Source organism: Vicia villosa, unplaced genomic scaffold (genome assembly GCF_029867415.1).
Source record: "Vicia villosa cultivar HV-30 ecotype Madison, WI unplaced genomic scaffold, Vvil1.0 ctg.000011F_1_1, whole genome shotgun sequence".
NCBI lineage: Eukaryota > Viridiplantae > Streptophyta > Magnoliopsida > Fabales > Fabaceae > Vicia > Vicia villosa.
The window spans coordinates 214,905-235,806 of record NW_026704941.1 but is presented as its reverse complement, the minus strand read 5'-3'; the positions used below and the strand labels follow the sequence as shown (position 1 = coordinate 235,806).

The 20,902-nt window shown below is 35.9% G+C and overlaps 1 protein-coding gene and 1 pseudogene across 1 annotated transcript; both read right to left on the bottom strand.

Moving 5' to 3' along the window:
• Positions 1–5,781: 5,781 nt before the first annotated feature.
• On the bottom strand, positions 5,782–8,281 carry LOC131621737 (uncharacterized). Its single transcript, XM_058892781.1, has 3 exons — positions 7,423–8,281; positions 6,655–6,774; positions 5,782–6,404 (listed from the first exon to the last, which is right to left on the bottom strand). The coding sequence occupies exons 1-3, from the start codon at positions 8,024–8,026 to the stop codon at positions 6,292–6,294; spliced, it is 837 nt and encodes a 278-aa protein (XP_058748764.1). The 5' UTR covers positions 8,027–8,281; the 3' UTR covers positions 5,782–6,291.
• Positions 8,282–16,836: 8,555 nt separating this feature from the next.
• On the bottom strand, positions 16,837–19,816 carry LOC131621784 (zinc finger BED domain-containing protein RICESLEEPER 2-like; annotated as a pseudogene).
• Positions 19,817–20,902: the final 1,086 nt, after the last annotated feature.

The window sequence follows — 20,902 nt, the reverse complement described above, 5'->3', positions numbered from 1 at the left end:
TTAGGAAACTATTACTACAATGTGATGCCCTTCAGCTTGAAGAACGCTGGTGCTACATATCAATGAATGATGAACAAAGTTTTCCGAGGAGAAATCGAAGATATGCTCGAAGTTTACATGGACGAAATGATCATCAAATCCCAAGAGGAAACCGATCATGCGCTGCATCTCAAAAAGATCTTCGAACCAGCCAGAAAGTGCAGGATGCAATTTAACCCTGAGAAGTGCACGTTCGGCATTCAGGAAGGAAAGTTCCTCGGTTTCTACCTCACAGAGCGTGGAATTGAGGCTAACACTGACAAGTGCAGGGCATTTTCTGATTTCCCTACACCGAGCTCCAAGAAATCTATCAAATCCTTAAACGGAATGCTCACATCACTATCCCGTTTCCTCGCATAGTCTGCCCAGCACGCTCTTCCCCTCTTCAAACTTCTACGTAAAGAAGCTACATTTAAATTGATAGAGTAATGCGACAAAGCCCTCATCCATCTTAAACAAGCACTTTCATGACCATCGGTCCTTTCGTAACCAACAGCGGGGAAGTTTTGTACTTGTACCTTGTCATAACATTTGAGGCCGTCACCACTACTGTAACAGCTTGAGGTGGTGTATCTCACACAATTTGTCTGCTCCTTTTGCATTAAGCGGTATGTATACCTCAGAGGCATTGCCAAAAGGCCTATGGGCGGTCTTGCAGCGGGTCTGTCTCTATGGGTGTGCCTCAAATGCTCTTTTCTCGGCTCGAATCCCTTTGGCCTAGTTTGAGATCTTTCTTTGGCATCTTGGGATCTATTTACCATATTGTTCTCTTCAACTTCGCTATAACATTAAGCATCATTCATCACCCTATCCATAGTAGCAGTTGGCTTCTGAGCAAGAGACTCATTAAAATGGTTGGCCTTCAAGCCGTTTTGGAAGGCTCCCATAAACATTTCTCGGTTAGGGTGCGAAACCTTAATGGTTTCCTCATTGAACTGCGCCACATAGTCCAAAAGAGATTCAGAGGCACCTTGGCGCATATTGAATAGATTGGTAGTGGACACGCTCATGTGCTTGCTAGCAACGAAATACTACACCATCTTCTCAGTTAGATCTATATACCTGGTTACTTAGCATCCGGGAAGATTCATGTACTAGCACAGGGCGACGTCTTTAAATGTTCTGGATATGATTTTGCACTTTAGGGAGTTGGAGGCGCCGACTATTGCCATTTGATTATTAATAGATATGATATACTCGTATGGGTCTCTTTTGCCATCAAAAGGTGCCAATGGCGGTGGTTTAAACTTCTCCAAAACCAATTCATCCCATATTGCTTCTCCCAATCTTAGAGGGTCTAGCAATTCTTCCTCTATACCCCGTCTAGTTGAGCCTGGAGTGTCTGAACGTTATCATGTAGGGCTTTGTTTTGCTGTCGTATAGCCTCTACGATGGCCAACAAGTGTGTTATGTTTGGAGGAGGATCCTGATCACTCCTGCTGGATGATAATCCATACATCCTTGAAATAGTGGTATTGATGTGGGGCCTGAGAAAGTTTTACTTGGGTCCTACGGTGGGCGCCAAATTTTCCTGAAAAACACTTTTGGATAGCTTCTCTGAAGTTAATCAAGCGACACCTCAATAGTTCTGTATATTCGAGGCTATTGGCATGCTTGTATTTCTAGACGTTGGTGTTCTATAGTTTTTTTTTTCTTTTTTTGTCCTCTTTCCCTTCATGGGAGACTCTCTTCTATACGTAACCTCTATGACCTGCATTCATTGAGTAATGACCATCTAGCTCCCACAATCAATAGTTATTTCTAACTCCCTCCATCGTAATAATGATGTATAACGTCCCTCCACTAATTTTCATAACATATGTACAACCATTGGAAATTGTAACCGTCATATCAACTTGGTACTTCAGTCGTTCGATTAGGCATGCCTCTTGTCCCTCCCGACTTCATATATTAGCTCTTGGTTGGTGTATCCTTCGTCACATCCGGCTTCATGTCCCGGTTCTGACCCCTTGGCACACACACTGACTACTTGCCTACGATCCCGGTTTGTTTAGCATATACCCCTCATCCGGTTTATAAACCGTCCTAAGAATTTTATGGTGTACATAATCATTGAAGAAATTTAATTTAATTGCATTCTCACCAATTTTAGGTCTTACCATCTCTTATATTTTTTTCTATTACAAATATGTGTTAATTATACCATGCTTGTGTTGTTGTGCTATTGAATACGTCCGAGTAGAACTTTAAAGGTCTGAGACATAAGAATTATCATTCTAACGAGCCTCATACAAGTTTTCTAAGTATCAATAGTAACGAGAATCATTGTTATGTTTTGGCATTTTTGTTTTTAAAGTAAAATGTTCGCTACGAAAGTAGGAACACAAAGACATTGTTTATGCGTCGAAAGGGTATAAGCAATGTCCAATTAAAAAATTTGGACAATTGGTTATGATATTTAAAAAATATCCCATAGCCAACTGAGAAAAAAAATTTCTTTTAAAAAGGTCTATAAATAGATAAACTATGATGCAAAAGCTTGTAGATTGTGGGTTTAGAGTCCAGTAATGCACCGATGAAAGTGGGCATTACTACTAGTCTTAGCATTTTCTACAAAAAAAAAAGAATCCTCGTTATAATTGGTATGAAACTTGTATGAGTCAAGTTAGTTGACAAGAATCAAAGTCTCAAATTCTTATTTTTAATTGTTAATAAAACCCAAAAAAAAAAATCTCGCAATCAAACTAAATTTTCAACCGTCTTAGATAAACAATGAAATGATAGAATTTGGTAATTTAAAACTAGTCTATATGGACGATACTCATTTTTACTACTTTGATATTATTGTATGCTTGTTGCGTGTAAATTACTTTCTCCCACTTTATTTTTTTTTACATATGGCAATTGATAAATCGTTAGGAAGCACTATAGATAAAGATGACAAGCGAAGAAAGATAGAAATATTGGGAGCTTACCAAAAACGACCCTCCTCTCCTCCTCAATGTTAGCTTCCATCAACAAACTAGTTTCAATGAGTCGTTTCAAATGTGTCCTCGAGGCTTTTTCTCTTGAAATGATGCATCTGACGTAACCTAACTCTTTAAAGAAATATACTAACTATTTCTTCAAGTAAAGACCCTTTTTGGAAAAATCATCTTCCTTGTAGACATATTGTTCCCTATTAAAATATGTCATTGGCTTCAAAACTTGCGAAATAAATTCATACATCGATATTCTGGTTCAGTCTATATGGCACAATTCTTTGCATGAGCCTCTTATTGAGAGAAGTAACTAAAAAGAACCTATCTTTGAAATGTTTCCCGCCATCAGAATATACTTCGAACTAGTGGATAACATGCATCAATGTAATTAAACCCTAATCCTACACATGATTCCCTGTACTATATTGAACCTTGAAAAGGTGGAAAGAGTTACATATATGGCTTCCTACTCGATACTCACACCAATATTAGAATACTTTGATGAAAGTTCGACTCATAGGATTCAATTGCGAAGCATGAATCATCAGATGGTTTAGAACCTCAACTTTGTTGAAGGCGGTCAGAAACCCAAAATTGAGAAATGTGCTCGTAAAAAGGGTGAGCACCCACCGTATTCGCCGCATTTATTTTTGTCTTTCTCTAGGATCAATACACCTCAGCAAGATGAAGGAACCCATTTCAATAAAATCCATATAGAAGTTATTTTTGCGAGCAAAAATATAAGTGGTTGCCGAAATTTCAAGATCTACCTAGACATCTAAAATATCTTCCTTTACTCTTCGATGTGTGGTGGGTATTACCTTCATTAGTCAAGAAGATGGCGAGTTGCAAAGAATACATGTGACGAAAGAACAAAAAGAAATCATCAAGGAAGCCTTATAACTATTACTAAATATCATCTGATATCTCACAAATAGAAAGGAATTAAGCACTGCCAACGGTCCAAATTTTTTCAGAAGATACTCAGGTACTCTAGTCTTCAAAGATCACCATGGTAAAGCAAGTGAAAAGACATATAGGATACAAGGCGCAAGTTATCCATGACAATTACGTCACATCACGACTTTTCACTTAAACCAAGCAATGATCGACATAAGAAAGAAAAGTGTGCCAAATCTCTCATTCTATAAAGTAGGGGTAAGGGCTTATGGCAACTGTTCAAGGTTGTCTAGAAAGCCCAATAGCTACGACCAGAAAGCAAAATGGCTCATCGGACAGCGTGTGGGACCTGTACACTATCATAGATAAGGAAGCATACAATCTCAACCCAAGATCAATCATACGGATTCTCGCATCTCGCGTCGTTGGTTTAGTAAGTTGTTATAATTGTCCTACTATTAAAAAGGGAGAACACAACATTTCTTAGGTAATTCGATTTCAAATCTCATTTTGTTTATCTTAGTAGTTTTTCATCAGATAATATATGGCTTGAACATGTCTTTATAAGTGGCAGAAATCATCACCCTTCAACTCAGTTTTGTAGGGATTAGTTAGATTCAACCATATTTCTTAACATAGTATCACATTTTCAATATTGGGTCACCCACCATTTATTTTCGTACTCCAAATATCCAGTCATGGGCATGAGGGGGTGTTTTGAGAGTTTCATATCGAACAATATATGGTTTGAACATGTCTTTATAAGTAGGGACAATCTTCACGCTTCAATTCGGTTTTGTAGGAATGAGTTAAATCCAACCACATTTCTTAACAATTTCATCACATTCTCATACTGCCCTGTTCGTTAGAGTATTAATCTTGTAGGTCAACTCCTTTTCTATCGTAGTAGTAGCTCAAATCCACAATTACGATCCACATCAATCGTTCATCGATCGCTTCTATTTCTAATACAAAACAAGGTCCAAATTTATTTAAGTGGTTGCTCTAATCCAATACGGATTCCATGATTAGGTTTCATTTGTAAGATATGAAAATTTTGCTTGAATTATGGGATAAAGACAATGATTCTTCGTATTAATTAAGACTGTCCATAGTATCACATTCAAGGAAGAAAATATTGACGTGTCAATTGCGTTATAATTTACATTAAACAAAAAAAATAGCATGTTTGGATGAGATAATTAGAAATTTTAAGGGAATTTAAAATTTAAAGCAATTCAAATGATTCAATTGAAATCCATTCATTTTTAAATTATTTTGTTTGGATGGAGTATTAAGATAATTCATTGTTAGATATTTGGGGTCATTTTTAATAAAATTTAATTTTTTGGGACCAAATTAAAAAATTGAAAAGTAGGGACTAATTTACAATTTTTAAAAATTTGAAGGACCAAATTGTACAATTGAAAAATTATTAAGGACCAATTTACAATGTGTTGAAATTTTTTGGGATCAATTATAATTTTGGAAAATATGAGGACCAATTTGCAAAATTTGAAGAAATAATATTAACAAATACATTTTATGGAGTGTTGGAGAAATTTCAATTTTTTTAATTTTTGGTGTCATTTCAAAATCATTAAATTTAATTCATATAAAATATTTCATAAATTTTCATCATTTTAACAATCCTTCATTTTTGTATCCAAACAATTTATTATAGAAATCATTTAAAACATTATATTACTTAATTAAAATGCTTCATCCAAACACACTCTAAATATTTTCTAAATATTTTGAAGAGATAATTTATATAAATAATATTTAAATTTTTTGAGTAAAGATGTGATGTGAAAATTCACTTGTGTATTTGCTTTAACACAATAAACTTCTACTTTACTCCGTAACTTCTTTTATGTAGTTTTACAATAATCAATCATAACACACAACAATTATTTCATTTTACAAAGGATTTTAAAATACATCCCCATCCTAAAGTCAATACTCTAGCTATTATTTTTGCTTAGCAATTAATACAAGAAACTGCTAGATTTCATTCCTTATTTTATATTACATCCCCCTGTCACGATTAGAGACAGGAGTACGTGCTACGCAAACTTATATATAAAAACCATAAAAAAAACAACTTAAGAGAGAAGCAAATTACAAAACAAGACACATACATTTGTCATACTGATTGCGACTTAAAAAAGATTCCCTCTTTATATTCATGAATCTAATCTGATGCAAGAAGTTCCTTTTATTTGTTTATTTTATCAGTCTAGTAAAAAGTTTTGCCAAAACAAAATTATTTTCATCACCATTATTATTATAATGATAATGATTATTATGATTATGATTTATTACCAATATCACGTGTGTGTGTGTAAACAAAGCACTTAGTGTCGCAACTTGCAAATGCATGTGACTCTATAGTATTGAATTAACTTCAATATGTCCACTCTTGTGGCAGAATCATATCATCTTGGACATCTTTCGGTGCTTTTGTTGACTGTTGATTCTCAAGTGAATACATACCTTCCTTATCACTCACAACAAGATCTGAAAAATCACATTAATAGCAATATTATAGATCAAATTGATATTCATAAAAATATTTTATATACAATTTTTTTTTTACACTCACGCAATATCACGATTAATAACATGCAAAAATATGATTAATTCAGCTAAAAAATATGATTATTTTTTATAGTTGAGTTAACCATATTTTTAACTGAATTAATCGTATTTTTGCATTCAATTAACGAGATATTCCAGAAGTGTTTCTATAATAATAATAATATAGTACCTCTTAGTGGAGGGAGACTAGCAACTTTGGGTTCTCCAGATACTGCAGCGGTTTTGTCAAAGTGTTGTTGCAAAGCTTGCACAACTCTTGCTGGTATAAGGACAGTGGAGCAACCTTTCCCTAACCATAAAACGTGCATTAAACAAATCAATTTTGGTGTAAGATGTGAAATCAACTTCATAATTTTTTGACATAAAGTATATATTAATTAAGGGTGTACATCAAAAAAATCTTCAATTATTTTCACCAAACTATCTAACTACTCCCTTTACTTAATTTTAAGAAAAAAAAACAAAGTGTAGCTATTTTCTTTAATGGTATGTATTACTACTATAAACTCCCACGCACAATATTTTTGAATATCAGGGTTCGAATTCTAATGATAACGTCTAACCTATCAATATCGACTTCTGCCTAATTGAACTATTTCTTGCTAAATGGAAAATAAAACATTAAATCATTGACTCAATCGTGTGCATGATGTTACACTAGATATTAGGGAAAAATCAAGTTGAAAATGCTTAAAAGCTAAGGTAATATTTATCATAATTTAGTTTTTGAGTTGGGACAAGAAATATCCTAGAAAGGAGAAAAAACATATTTTAGCTAAAAATAGAGTTACATAGACAACAAATTATAAACTGATTCGAATATTAAAAGTGGTAAAGTTCAGCAACCAACCATTACCAACCAACTATTAAAAAACATGAACCGAATTTACCATAAAATACAAAACATAACATAATAATATACAAAAATAAACATTACCTTTCTTTTTATTTGATTCCGAAGGAGCAACGGTTCCAGAACGAGGCAAGAAAACACCGGTCCCATTTCTCGAACCGGGTCCACCAATAAAAACCGCCCGCATACCGGTCTGCAATGGAGCCGGCCTTGGCGGACGTGGACGAACCCGGTTCACTCCATTATTACCTTTCTTCTGACTCTGAATCTCTTTTTCATGTTGTTTCATTGCTTCAATCGCTTTGATTTGTTCCTGAATCAATGCTCGGTGTGACAAAATCGACTTCATAGTACTACTATTATTCTCAAACCCATCAACGACATGATCGTAGGTTGTTGTTGCTGTTGTCGTCGCCGTCGTCTTCCAACACGGTGTTGGTGTAGGTGGTGGTGATGGTTCCTGAGATGATGACCCTTCAGAGCTTCCATGATTATAACTCACCGGTGACCAGAGAGTTGAATCGGGTGAAACCGTCAAGTCCCATGGTTTCATGAAATCGAATGAATCGTTCTCTTCTTGAAGAATAAAGTGAGACATATGGTGAGTTAACTCAGTAATGAAATCGTCTTCTTTATCTTCTTCGGTTAGAATCGGAACATGGGTGGAATCGAGTGCTCCAACAGCCATAACAATAAATAAAACAACAACGTTAATAGTTATATTAAGGTTGTAATGATTTGGAAACAGTTTTTGGTAGTGTAGTAGATTGGAGGAGAATAATTAATGAGAGAGTAAAATTTATTTGTATTTAAGAAGACACAAGTGAGACGTGATGGGAGGTTTTAATTTAATTTTATGAAGAGAGTTCGGTTTGGTAGTTAGATTGGAGGAGGAGTGGAGAGAGACAAGTACAAGTCAGCTGTCATTTGTTGGACTTTGCTTGCACCTCCTTAAACATGCGAACAACTATAACTGTCACAACCCCTACCATTATTTTATTTTATTATTATTATTATTATTATTATATGAGTAGTATGGTTTAAGCAATTCATTTTCTTTGGTGGGTGCATGTGGTGTGGACTGTGGATTATATTAATATTTTAGTTCTGAGAGTTATCTTTGTTGTTCTCAACCATGAAGAGATCATATATGTCACTGCATTGTATAAAGATAACTATAAAGATGGGTACTTAGAAATAAAAATATTGATTGGGCTTTTTACTTGATAAAGCTATGGTTATCATCTCAATTGTTAACATTATATGAATTTTAAGATAAGAAAATGAATTATTGTCTAATCAAGTTTTTCTTTGGAGTGAAGTAAGTTTTAAGGTTTTTTCTTTACCCACCTCCCTATGGGGGTCACCCCCAACGAAAACCCCAGTTTACCCCTGCTTCAGAAATGAACTTTCGAAGTATTTTTTTTTAAAAAAATTTTCTCAGACTTCGGAAGTTCATCTCCGAAAACACCAAATGTGGGGTGTTTTCGAAGATGAACTTCCGAAAACACCTTCTTTTTTTTTCAGATTTTGGGGGGTTTCGGAAATGAACTTCCGAATTATGCAGAAACTGTGTTTTTTTTTTATGATTTTGGAAACAGCCTCGTATTTTTAATTAAAGAAAGACGGCAAATAAAATAAGCGATATATAAATAGAAAATACTAATATACTAATATGATAAGAATAGTGATATATACAAGTCGATCCGATCCGATCCAAATCCAAATAATAATAGTGTACGAAAGATACAATCTGAAAACAAAAAAAATAAACCCGACCACTACTGGGTATGCCTAACCCTCTCACCCTGGGCTCTCCTCTGCTGCCTGTATGCCGCCGCACGGCCCGCATCAGTGACGATCATCTCCATCACTGCGACTGCCTCTGGACCGCCCTGATGAACGACACCTCGATCCAACGCGTCCCGCCCAAGCATCTCTATCCGCTGGCAGATCGGCAGGAGATCAATGGCGTGGTCATCCTCGGCCTGCTGGTTCTCCAGGATCTCCTCGTGTGCTGGCCTAGGAGCGCTGGGAGCGTCGGGTGTCAGCAGAGGATGTGACACCCGATAGAACCATGTGACGTACCCCTTCACACTGTGCCAGTCCTGGGTGACCCGCATGCGACGGTACTCCTCTGGTACCACATGATGCTCCCAATCCTCAAACATGGCAGTGAGCTGCACTCTGGTCACTGTGTCGGGAGCAGCTTCAAAGGGTGACCTGGGTATCATCTGCACAAATCCAAACTGCCGCATGCACCGCTCAGGGAGATACCAGACCATGATGGTAGTCCCGCATGCCAACCAGCCAGAATATAGAGATATGTCGTCAAAGGAGACAATCTGAGTGTAGTCGCTGAACGGCCTCCAGGTGACGTCATCGTGCATCGTGCGGTCCAAGTACCCACGGTATGGTCCCACCGCATTGTTCCCCCTCTGGAGAACGTATCTAGCGGCCTTGGGCATGGCGTCAACGTACGCAGGATCGATGTGGAAGCCGTGGATGCGGGAGAAGTAGTAGATGATCCAGCTCTGAAACATAAATAAATACGAAACATAAGTAAATACGAAACACAAATACGAAACATAAATAAATACGGAACAATTAAAATGAAACGTACCGTGAGTAGTGTGCAGGATCCGGTCAACTGCCTCGTCCTCCAGTTGGAGGCCTCATTCAGCTTCTGGTATAGGTTTTGCAGAGTAGCTGCCCCTCAGTTCCACTGATGAACGATGGTCAAGTCCATGAAGTAGCGGAGGTATGTCACGTCGACGTACCTCGCACTCTTGTCCACAAAGATCGCAACGCCTACCACATGCATGTACCAGCACCGGAGAGCGCAGCCACGATGATAATGTGTAAATAGCACGTCACCCGCATCCTCAGCCTCGGCCGCCGCCACCAGGTGGTGCTCGAAGTAGCGGCTCAGTGTGGTGAACCGAATATGAAGCCCAGATGTCGTGGCACACTCAAAGTTAGCAACTTCGGGCTCCATACCCAAATAGAGCGCCATCCACTTAGTGGCTTCGACCCTCTGGATCCGGGAGTGGGTCAACAGCGGACCCCTGATCGGCAGGTGGAGAAGACAATGCACATCATGCAAGGTGATCGTCATCTCCCCAACCGGCAAGTGGAAAGAAGACGTCTCTTTGTGCCACCGCTCCACAAAAGCCCCCTGCATGCCGTGGCTGATGGTGGTGTACCCCGTCATGCAGAGCCCACTGAGCCCTGAACCTCTCACAGCATCGTTAAACCACTCGGCAGTCGGTTTAAACAGACTGAAAATCTTTCGGGCATGGTTCACCATTTTCAACAGCTCTCTCTCATGTTACAAAAAAACAAATAAAAAACTATGTTAAATAGACGGTTAATAAAATATTGAATAAACGTCTAAATTATAAACGGTTAAATAATGTAGTCGAGCAAATTATAAAAAATACCTCTCCCTCCCAGATCCGCCGAGCGACGTGGTCGCGGTAGGATATCAGCACGGAAGTGTCAATGGGCCCTCCCGGGTAGCTGTCCTCCTGCTCATCCTCCTCCCCGGGTGGAGGGTCAACATCCGGTACCCCCTCCGCCTCGTGGTATGGCACCGCCACCTCCTCCTCCTCCTCTCGCTGGCGGGAAGAAGGTACTTGAGCCAGCCTACTCCTAGATCCAGATGTAGAGGTACCCTCGCCCATCTCCACGGGAACTCACACACGTCGTCCCCGAACCTGCCCCCGTCCCTGTGTCGACGCCAGCTGCGTCGCCGCCCGCTCGCGTCTTACCGACGCAGTCTGGGTCTCTCTACCCTGTCTAATGCGTGTTGGTTGGCTGCCTGACATGTTCCTGTAAACAATTGAAATCGGTTAATATGCGAGACAACAGAAAAAACTAAAAAAAATTGCACTTCTGATACAATTCGGAAGTTCATTTCTGAAACTGGGAATGGAGGTGTTTTCGGAAATGAACTTCCGAAACACCCCTGTGCAGAAGTTCTCTGCAACCTCCAATGACAGACCCCAAAATCCTAAATCAAACCTATGTCTACACATTCTAAACATCCTAAATATCAGTACAAACCTAACATAATACATTTTTTGCTATTTGTAAACATCCTAATATAAATTTTAATCATAGATCTTAAAATCAAAATGCTTACCGATTGAATAGATTGGAGGACTTTTGAATGTAGTAGAGCAAGTAGATGAAGCCTTTAATGTAGCTTGGAAGTGGTTTGCAGAAAAATCTATTTGGGGTTGAGTTTGGAAGAAGATTAGGGTAAATGAATTGGGGGAGGGGGGCTGTTTTGCTTAATCTGCAAAACGCACAGTATTTCGGAAATGAACTTCCGAAATGTTGTTTTCGAAAATGAACTTCCGAAATAAGAAAATTTTTTCAAAAAAAAAGGCGCTTTCGTAGATGCATCTCCGAAAACTCCTTTTTCTTGCATTTCGGAAATGCATTTCCGAAGTCAGGGGTAGTTTGGGTTTTTCACCAGAGGTGGACTAGAAGGTTGGGAGGTAGCCAAAGAAATTTCCAAGTTTTAATGCTTTATTAAAAATTGTATATTTGAGACTAAGAGAAATATTGTATTATCTGAAGTATAAATATGATTGTTGTAGTAATGGTTCGAGGGCGACTAAGGTCCAATAATGTGGAGTATTGTAGTAATTCGGGTCAGCTAGGGGCCAATAACGTGGAGGTATAGTGATCAGATCAAAGTTATAATAAGGTCTTAAAGGCAGAGTCAGCTTTGGGTCAGGGCAATTACGCCTCGGTGCCTCAAAAAATCGGGGACATCGAAATCAGTAAAAGGTTAAAATATTATAATAATTATTAATAATATAAATGATATTTGTTAAAATCGAACAAATGAAAGCTTGTTGAAATTTTATACTAATTTCCATGATAGTGATGATATCAATTATATCAACTAATTATAGGTGATTCGAGATGGTAGACAGACTTGCGTGTAGAATTTTATAAATATGTTGTCCGAACCAATTAACATCGAGTTTCATTGATTTAGTTTGGTTTTTTACCCGGACTAAAAAAATGTCGGACCTAAACACCATGGTTTGGTTTGGATTCCAGCTTGGTTTGAATTTGCCCGAACTAATGAACACCCCTAGTTGGAGTGCTAATTTTGCTAGTCCACCCATTGTTCGTTGCACTGGAAGCTCACTCCACCATACCAAAACTTCATTTCATCACTTCGGCATACATTTCTAGTTCCTTAACGTAACAGTGACACCATTTCGATTTCTAACTCTTACAAATTCCACGATCAGATCTCTCTGATTAAAAAATCATGAACTACTACAACGATTTTACTTAAACAAGATGACGATCGATCCAACTACCAAAAACACCACAAGTTTCCCAGTCTCAAAATCTTCCCATTTCCTCTCAGTTGATTCAATTAATGGAAGATCATCTATTGAGAAATAACCTCCACCACGAAACTCTCTTTATTCACTAGTGGCAAACGAGAGGCATGAAGATGACTTACCAAATTTAGGGTTTCGAGACTCTGAAAAAGTGGATGAAGCTCTTAATGTGACTATTTCACTAGTCATAACTTCCAAATGAACCATCCAAAACCAGGAATCCCCATTGATGACGAGAGCTCTTGCGGTCTAATGTCTATTGGAGTATTCATGAGATTATGGTTACACAGTCGACATTTAAAGTCGTATGAAGGCATGAATCTTTTAGTGTTCAATGATTCATCCACCATTCCATGTGAAAATATCGAGATGTTAGTCTCTCGTAGGGAAAGGAAGGACGAAAAAATTGTGAATGTACATTTCCTCATGATCATGTGTGAAATCGTCTATAACAAAATCCTTAGGAGATCATTCCTCGTGACATTAGATATAGTGGCCTCTTTAGTCTATTTGAAGATGAAGTATCAAAACCATTCAGGCAAACCATTTGTCATTTTGATCGATCTGCGTGAGGTTCACCTTATACATAAAGTTGTATTGAAGAACCCTCACCCCCACCCCCACGTGACTACGATCGCGTCTGAGAGAATAAAAAAGATGATATGCCAAGTCGCCTGCATTACCGACCTCAACGTGCGAGAAGATGAAACATTGTGAATCGACGAGCTTAGCCCATCGTCAAAGTTCAAAGTGATGACCTTAAAATCGATTAGGGATAACAAATTTGAGATCGTCTAACACAATTGATTCATCTAGGGGTTGAGTTACTATCTAGGGCGAAGAAAAGGTTCATTGAATGCCTTAAATCTAATGATGACCTCTTTGCAGTTTCTTCTAACGATATTCTAACATAGGCCTAGATATGGCTTGGCATCGATGGAACATTAACCCCTTTATCTGTTATGCGACTCAATGAAAGAGGCGACAATCTCTTGAGAAGGCCGAAGCAACCAGGAAAATATTAAAGTGCCTAATATCTGCCAAATTTATCTGCAAAGTAATGTATATTGAAGGCAACTGTGGCTCTATTAATTGTATTATATAGTCATTATATTCATGTACTAAATAGGGTCATGACATTCTATGTAATTATACTCATGTTTTAATATTGACGACTCTTTAATCTTGATGCTTGTTTTAGCTTGGCTACCTAAAACTTATTTTTATGGTGTGACATGACATCAAAATGTGCTTGTAATTACTAGATCCAAGATAATCATTTATTGGATACTAATCCTTGTAGATAGGGTTAGACTCAATATTTGCATATACTATAGTAGGATCAATGTGGTGTCCTGTTGCTTTATAAATGTCCGAAATTAACACTCTACATTAGTTAATAGACCATATATTTTCTATAGGGTAATTCATTGATCTCATGGTGTTAAGACGACAAGAGATATGAATGAGAGAAACATGTGGTAATATTAATAGCATAGTAAAGGAGCATATTACTAATATATGCATGCACATGATAGATACATAATGAAAAAATCTACCCCTAACAAGTTTTCATATTGTTAACACTGAAATATTCATTTTATTTTCTGTCATTCATTTTATGTCATTTCCTTTCTCACATCACAACCAATATAAAACCATTATATATTTAAGATTGCAAAAATTGTTGAACAGTCTTTGAATCCAACAATCTTTATGGATACAATAATTATAAAACTTACTTTTGTCTTTCAATGAACATGTATCAATTATGAGATTTGAATTTAAAGTGCATGTTTCCAAGGTCACTCACTTTGGCTTTCGAAATATTTTCCACTTCTGCAAACGAAGCACCCTCCGTGAAGATCCCAACATAGGGAAACACTAACTAGTATTCTGAAAAACTTCCAATTTTTATGCTATGGCAAGCCTTGAGGGAAAATATTATGGTCCATATAGGGGCTCAATAATGGGAAGACTCAATCATCAACTCAAAGTCATAAGATGTTGAAGGTACATTGTAGTTATTACCTTAAGACTCATACTCGATCTGTGCCATAGATAGTTACTCGCCATTAGATATTATCTAATGGTTCCCAATGTTCCATGTTGGAAAGCATATGACATCTCTAACAATCCCTCACATATAAAGTATCTTAAGACTCATACTCGATCCGTGCCATAGATAATTACTCGCCATTAGATATTATCTAATTGTTCCTAACATCTCTAAGAGTCCCTCATATATAAAGTATCTCACGCAAGACATTAGGTATGTACTAATCTTGGCTTTGTTAAAATTCTTTCAATACAAGTCAGATTGTTTTTTGAACAAAAATAATGGTTTAAGTAAGTTTTAATTTTTTTCCTAAATAATGTTTTTTCTTTTTTAATGAGGTAAATTTTTAATTGTTTTCTTGAGTTTTTCTGCTAGTTTTATTCAACTTGCTACTAAATTTCTTTATTTTGTTTATGTTTCAACGCGGAACTAGTTACTGATGACTAGGAAAAACATTGAAGTAGAAAAATATCTAGGAAATTATAGTTAGTACGTAACAAGGAGTTATGACCATAATTTCTTAGATTGTTAATTTTGGTCAAATAAGAATTACAAAAATTTATATTAATGCTCGCATCTGCAAAAATACGAAAAAAACATTACATATCGGAGCAAACATTTTAAGGGTGCAAGTCTAAAACCTTAAATTCACCCTACAAAATAGCGGAGAAAACAAACTTGTCCTATATATCAAACTCGTTTTGTCATCGTCGCATATAATCATGAATGACATCATATTACAATACGTACCACACAATATCTTTATCTAGTTATCAATTTATAAAATAAAATATTTTTTATTAATGAATTAATACTTGTTATATATGTATTTTAAGACATTGTTATATAATTGTTAAAATTTTATATATATATATATATATATATATATATATATATATATATATATATATATATATATATATATATATATATATATATATATGGTCACCTATTTACCATATTCACGCCTTTCAACTTTTTTTTATTGTTGAATTAAGAATAAATAGTCAAAATTTTAAATTTAATATTTAATATATTAAAAATATTTAATATATTAAAAATAATATTTAAATTTTCACCGTTAAATCTTATCTAGCGACCAAGAAAATGTCAAATGTGTGTAAATGTGGCAAAATGTTTACGGTGTGTAGGGGTGTCTGCGGTGCGGTTTGGTTCAGTTTTGAGCATAAAAGTCATCCTAACCACGAGATAAAAATACATGCGGTTCGGTTTGGATCTGTTGATTTTTAAAAAGTCATCCAAACCAAACCAAACCAATTCGGTTATGATCGGTTCGGTGGGCTGCGGTTTATACCATAAAATAAAAATATACTGAAATTAAAGGAAAAAGGAAAATAATTCATTCTTCCATACATATATTTTTACACCACAATTACTACCAAAATATTACATTACAGTATCAAAATTACTGCCAAAATATTATAGTACCATAATTACAATACCACAATTACAAGCAAAATAAGTATTCATTACTACCAAAATAATAATTCATTATGCCAAAATAGTACAGTACCATATAAGTTTCAGCATCACATACTAATTACTACCTATTACAATACCAATTACTACCAAAATAAGTCTCAATTACAATATCATTACTACCAAAATAAGTATCAATTACAATACCAATTACTAACAAAAATAAGTATCAAAACACATATCAGATTACACCAAAGTAGCACTGTCTCCAATTCTCCATCTCCATGACTCCATCTACATATCATAATTGAGCAAATTGTGTTAAATTAATTTACTTAAGAATAAAAAGATTTTAAATTTTTTGAAAAATCGAACATACCATTTCATTTCCTTTTGAAGCACATATACTAATCAGATTCAATATCAGAAAGCCCCTCATTCAATTGTGGAATCGGAGCTAATTCTAAGAATGTATCAAATATAACAAAAGTTAGACATAACAAACAATTAAATTTGAATAAAATAGAATTAATTATATACATATATACCTTCTTCGAGCTTCTCTAAATCTTCCAAATGCTCCTCAATATCAATTGACAAAGGTGAAGATCGTAACCAATTTTATGCACAGATTAAAGCTTCAACAGTGTAAGGTGTAAGAGAGATCCTGTAAGAACTAAGAACTCTACCTCCAGTGCTAAAAGCAGACTCGGAAGCAACAGTGGATATTGGCATAGCCAATATATCTCTAGCTATTAGACCAAGGGTAGGGTATTTGGTAGAATTCACCTTCCACCAATTTAAAATGTCAAAATCGGGATTTTTCTTCTCCCTAGGCTCTGTGAGATACAAATCCACTTCATTTTTACTCAAATTTGGATCTTGATCCATGTCCATCTCAAATTTATCATCTACTTCTGAAGATGTAACAAATTCTAATACTTCTACTTCTTGTGCAACACTTTCTACTTGGCCTTTCCGACCATAGCTTTCAAATATTCTAGTTAAAGTATCCTTTACCTTACCACACAAAGAATCAACAATCTCCTTCCCATAATATTGATGCAATCCCCAGCTAACAAATTGGAATTTACGACGAGGATAAAAAATTACAGCAATAAAGACCAATAGATTCATCTTTGAGACGTCCCCCCAATACTTACTATATTTACCTATCATATTGGTAGCCATCTTTGCAAGTATTGGATCATCTTTGTGACATCCCATCCAAATATTAAATGCATCCAATATCTTACAATGTTCCAAGAAATATGTAAAGGATGTTACATAAGTTGAACCTGACACCTTCTTAGTGATTTCAAAAAACAACTTCAGAAATTTAACAAAACACTTAGCATTTTCCCAATCATCATTATTTGGAACACCACCTTCCAACATTGCAAACTCAACACACTTCTCACCTAGTCTCTTAAATGCCTTTTGAAACTTCAATGCACTTTCAAGCATAATGTAGGTAGAGTTCCATCTAGTGGGACAATCACATTGCACTGTAGACTTGTCTTGTATCCTAGCTTCTTTAATACATACCTTAAACTTATCCAAACGACTAGCTGACCCACGAACAAATCGAACCGCAATCCTAATTTTGGAAATTGAAGAATGCATGTCCTTCAACTTCAACCCATCACCAACAACAGGGTTCAAAATGTGAGCACAACACCTAACGTGTAAATGCTCCCCTTTTAATGGATGTGAGTTCCAATCCTCCATTCTATTTTTCAGGTAAGAGATAGCAAGATCATTTAAACTAGCATTATCAACAGTGATGGTGAAAACCTTATCTATCATCCAACCCTCCAAACACTTCTCAATCTTTTTTCCAATTACCTCCCCCCTATGAGACGTGATTGGACAAAAATTTAGAATTCTTTTATGCATCTTCCAATTTTCATCAACGAATTGTGCAGTAAGAACCATATAATTAATATTTTGCACAGATGTCCATGTATCAGTTGTTAGGGAGACACTTTGATTTATCTTAGTAAACATGTTTCTCAGCTTATGTTTCTCACTAGTGTAAAGGTTCAAGCAGTCCCTAGCAATTGCAATCCTTCCCGGAAGCACGAATCTAGGTTGTGTAACACTCATAAAATAACGAAATCCTTCATTCTCAACAAATGAAAACGACAACTCATCCACAATTAACATTCTAGCTAAAGCTTATCTACACAAATCACCATCAAAATGGATAGCAACAACCCTAATACTACTAGTTCCTTTATTATCTTGAACACTAAGAACAGTTTGGGTAGGATCAAGATTTTTGGGAAATTTTTTACATTGTATTCTTAAATGATTTGATAAATTGGAGGTTCCATTTCTGTGTGAATCGGCAGCATAAGATGTATTTTTACACCACTTACACACAGCCCTACCACCTACTTTTTCAAAATGCTCCCAAACCCAAGATTTAGGCCTCCAAGGTTTTTTTTACCTGGCTCATCAGCATTACAAACATCCTTTTTCTTTGTAGATGCTTCCCCGATTTTCCTTTTCTCGATGCTTTGAACATTGCCACATTGATATTTGTCACCTTGATCAATATTTTGAGATGGTGGTTCTGTTGTAGGCATTGATGATGGATTATTTTCAGCCTACAAATAAGATGAACAAAAACAGGTGAACAATAGTTTGATGATGGATTATTTCACAGCAAAAATATACTATTTATTAAGATATACTAGCAATCTTCATCTAAACTATTAGGACATTGAATTTATGCATCTTCTCACTCACACTTGGCCATATAATAGAGTAGAGATCATATTCATATTTAAGAAGAACTCTTAAAAATAATTAATATTAAGCACAATATAGTAATACAATAATACTATATTGTTTAGTATCTGCTAATGTGTACTTTTAAAATGATTTAATACTATATTAATTAGTATATGCTAATGTGTACTTATAAAATGATTTAATACTACATTGTTTAAAATGATTTAATACTATATTGCAGTACTTGGAATGAATTAGAGAAGTGCGATGAGACATCATATAAGCAGTTAATTTGAGACACCACAATTCATGAGCAAAATTCATAATTCATGAGAAGAAATCCAAAATTCATGAGCACAATCATAACACAAACAAATTCAGTTCTAATAACAGTTGACCTATAAAAATCAAACGGAATAGCAAGCTTAATATACGGATCATATCCAACCATCTCACACAAGTTACTAATACAACTACTCATAAAACTATTATAGCTGTCCTTATCATTAAACTTTTTGAAAAGGGTAAGAACACAACAAGCAAAGTAGACGAGTATCGAAGGACATTCCAGTTGAGGAATCTTTGTCAATGGTACATTCCTGTCTAACTCGTTTAATTTACAACATTGAAACCATAACAAAATTATTACATGGGCCACTCCCTGTCTCATAACTATCAATCCGTATATAGATTCAAGTCCTGGTAAGAATAAAAATCAAAAGAAAATACGATTCATTTCTAAAATACGAAATCCCAAATAAATCATATTCAGTGCCTGATTTTCGGTCATCGATATGGAAGCACCAGCATGAGAGCCAACATCAGAACTCACTTCCTTTTCCTTATCAATAATGGTCATATCTAATATCTGAAAACGAAAAATTGAGTGAGGGATGAAGAGAACAACATAAGAGCCAACGAAATTGAAGAAACAAAATTAAGTGAGGGTGAAGAAAAACCCTATAGTGGGTGAGAGAACACACTTTCACCTTTGTTGATTGCAGATACAAATTGAGTGAGGGATGCAGAGAACGAAGTTGAAATGATGGTGAGCGAGAGTGAGAGCACGAAGTTGAAATGATGGTGAGCGAGAGTGAGAGCACGAAGTTGAAACGGCGGCGAGCAATGAAGAAAACCCTAGAGTTGTAATTCGTGAGAATGTGAGATAATGAAGTTGAATAGGTAAAATGAAAGCACGTGAGTGAGGTGTGCAATACTGTAGTTGGATTTGGTAATATAAATTAAATATGCGGTTCGGTTTTGTAAAATGAAAACCGACAACCAAACCGAACCGCAGGTTCAGTCCAAAAATCATCCAAACCAAACGCGGTTTTTGCAGTTTTCGATTTGGATTGGTTCGATTTGCATTTTTTGCTTTTGGATTGGTTCGGATACGACCACCCCTAACGGCGTGGATTTGATTTCCTTATTTTGAGGTTCATTTCCATTTTTGGCAGGTGGAAAGGCCAAATTCATAATTCTAACTTCTAAGCTATGAAGTGATAAGTGATGCTAACCACAAGAAATAGATTTAGTTATAGATTTAGTTATTCAAGATGAGTCATAAACTTAAATTTTGAAATATTCATTTTCTACTTTAACGTTTAATATGATTTCATAGTGGATATTGGATTTTCTAATAAAACCAAATTTTCTAGCTATGTATCAGTGTGATATCATCTCCAAGATTTTTCGTATCATGACAACAACAACCCTCAAGAAATATGATTGAGAGAATATTTGCTATTTTTAAGTTGCGTTTCACAAATTTTAAGTCACCACCTCTATTTCGAAGTAAGACACAAGCATAACTTGTTGTGTTGGCATGTACAACACTTATTTATTTCCTTTACAAAAATATCAGAATGATGATTTTTCATCGAAACTGGAAATGAATCGAGTCGAATTCGCTTCAGTTCGGCTCGATTCGTTAAAAGTTGATTCA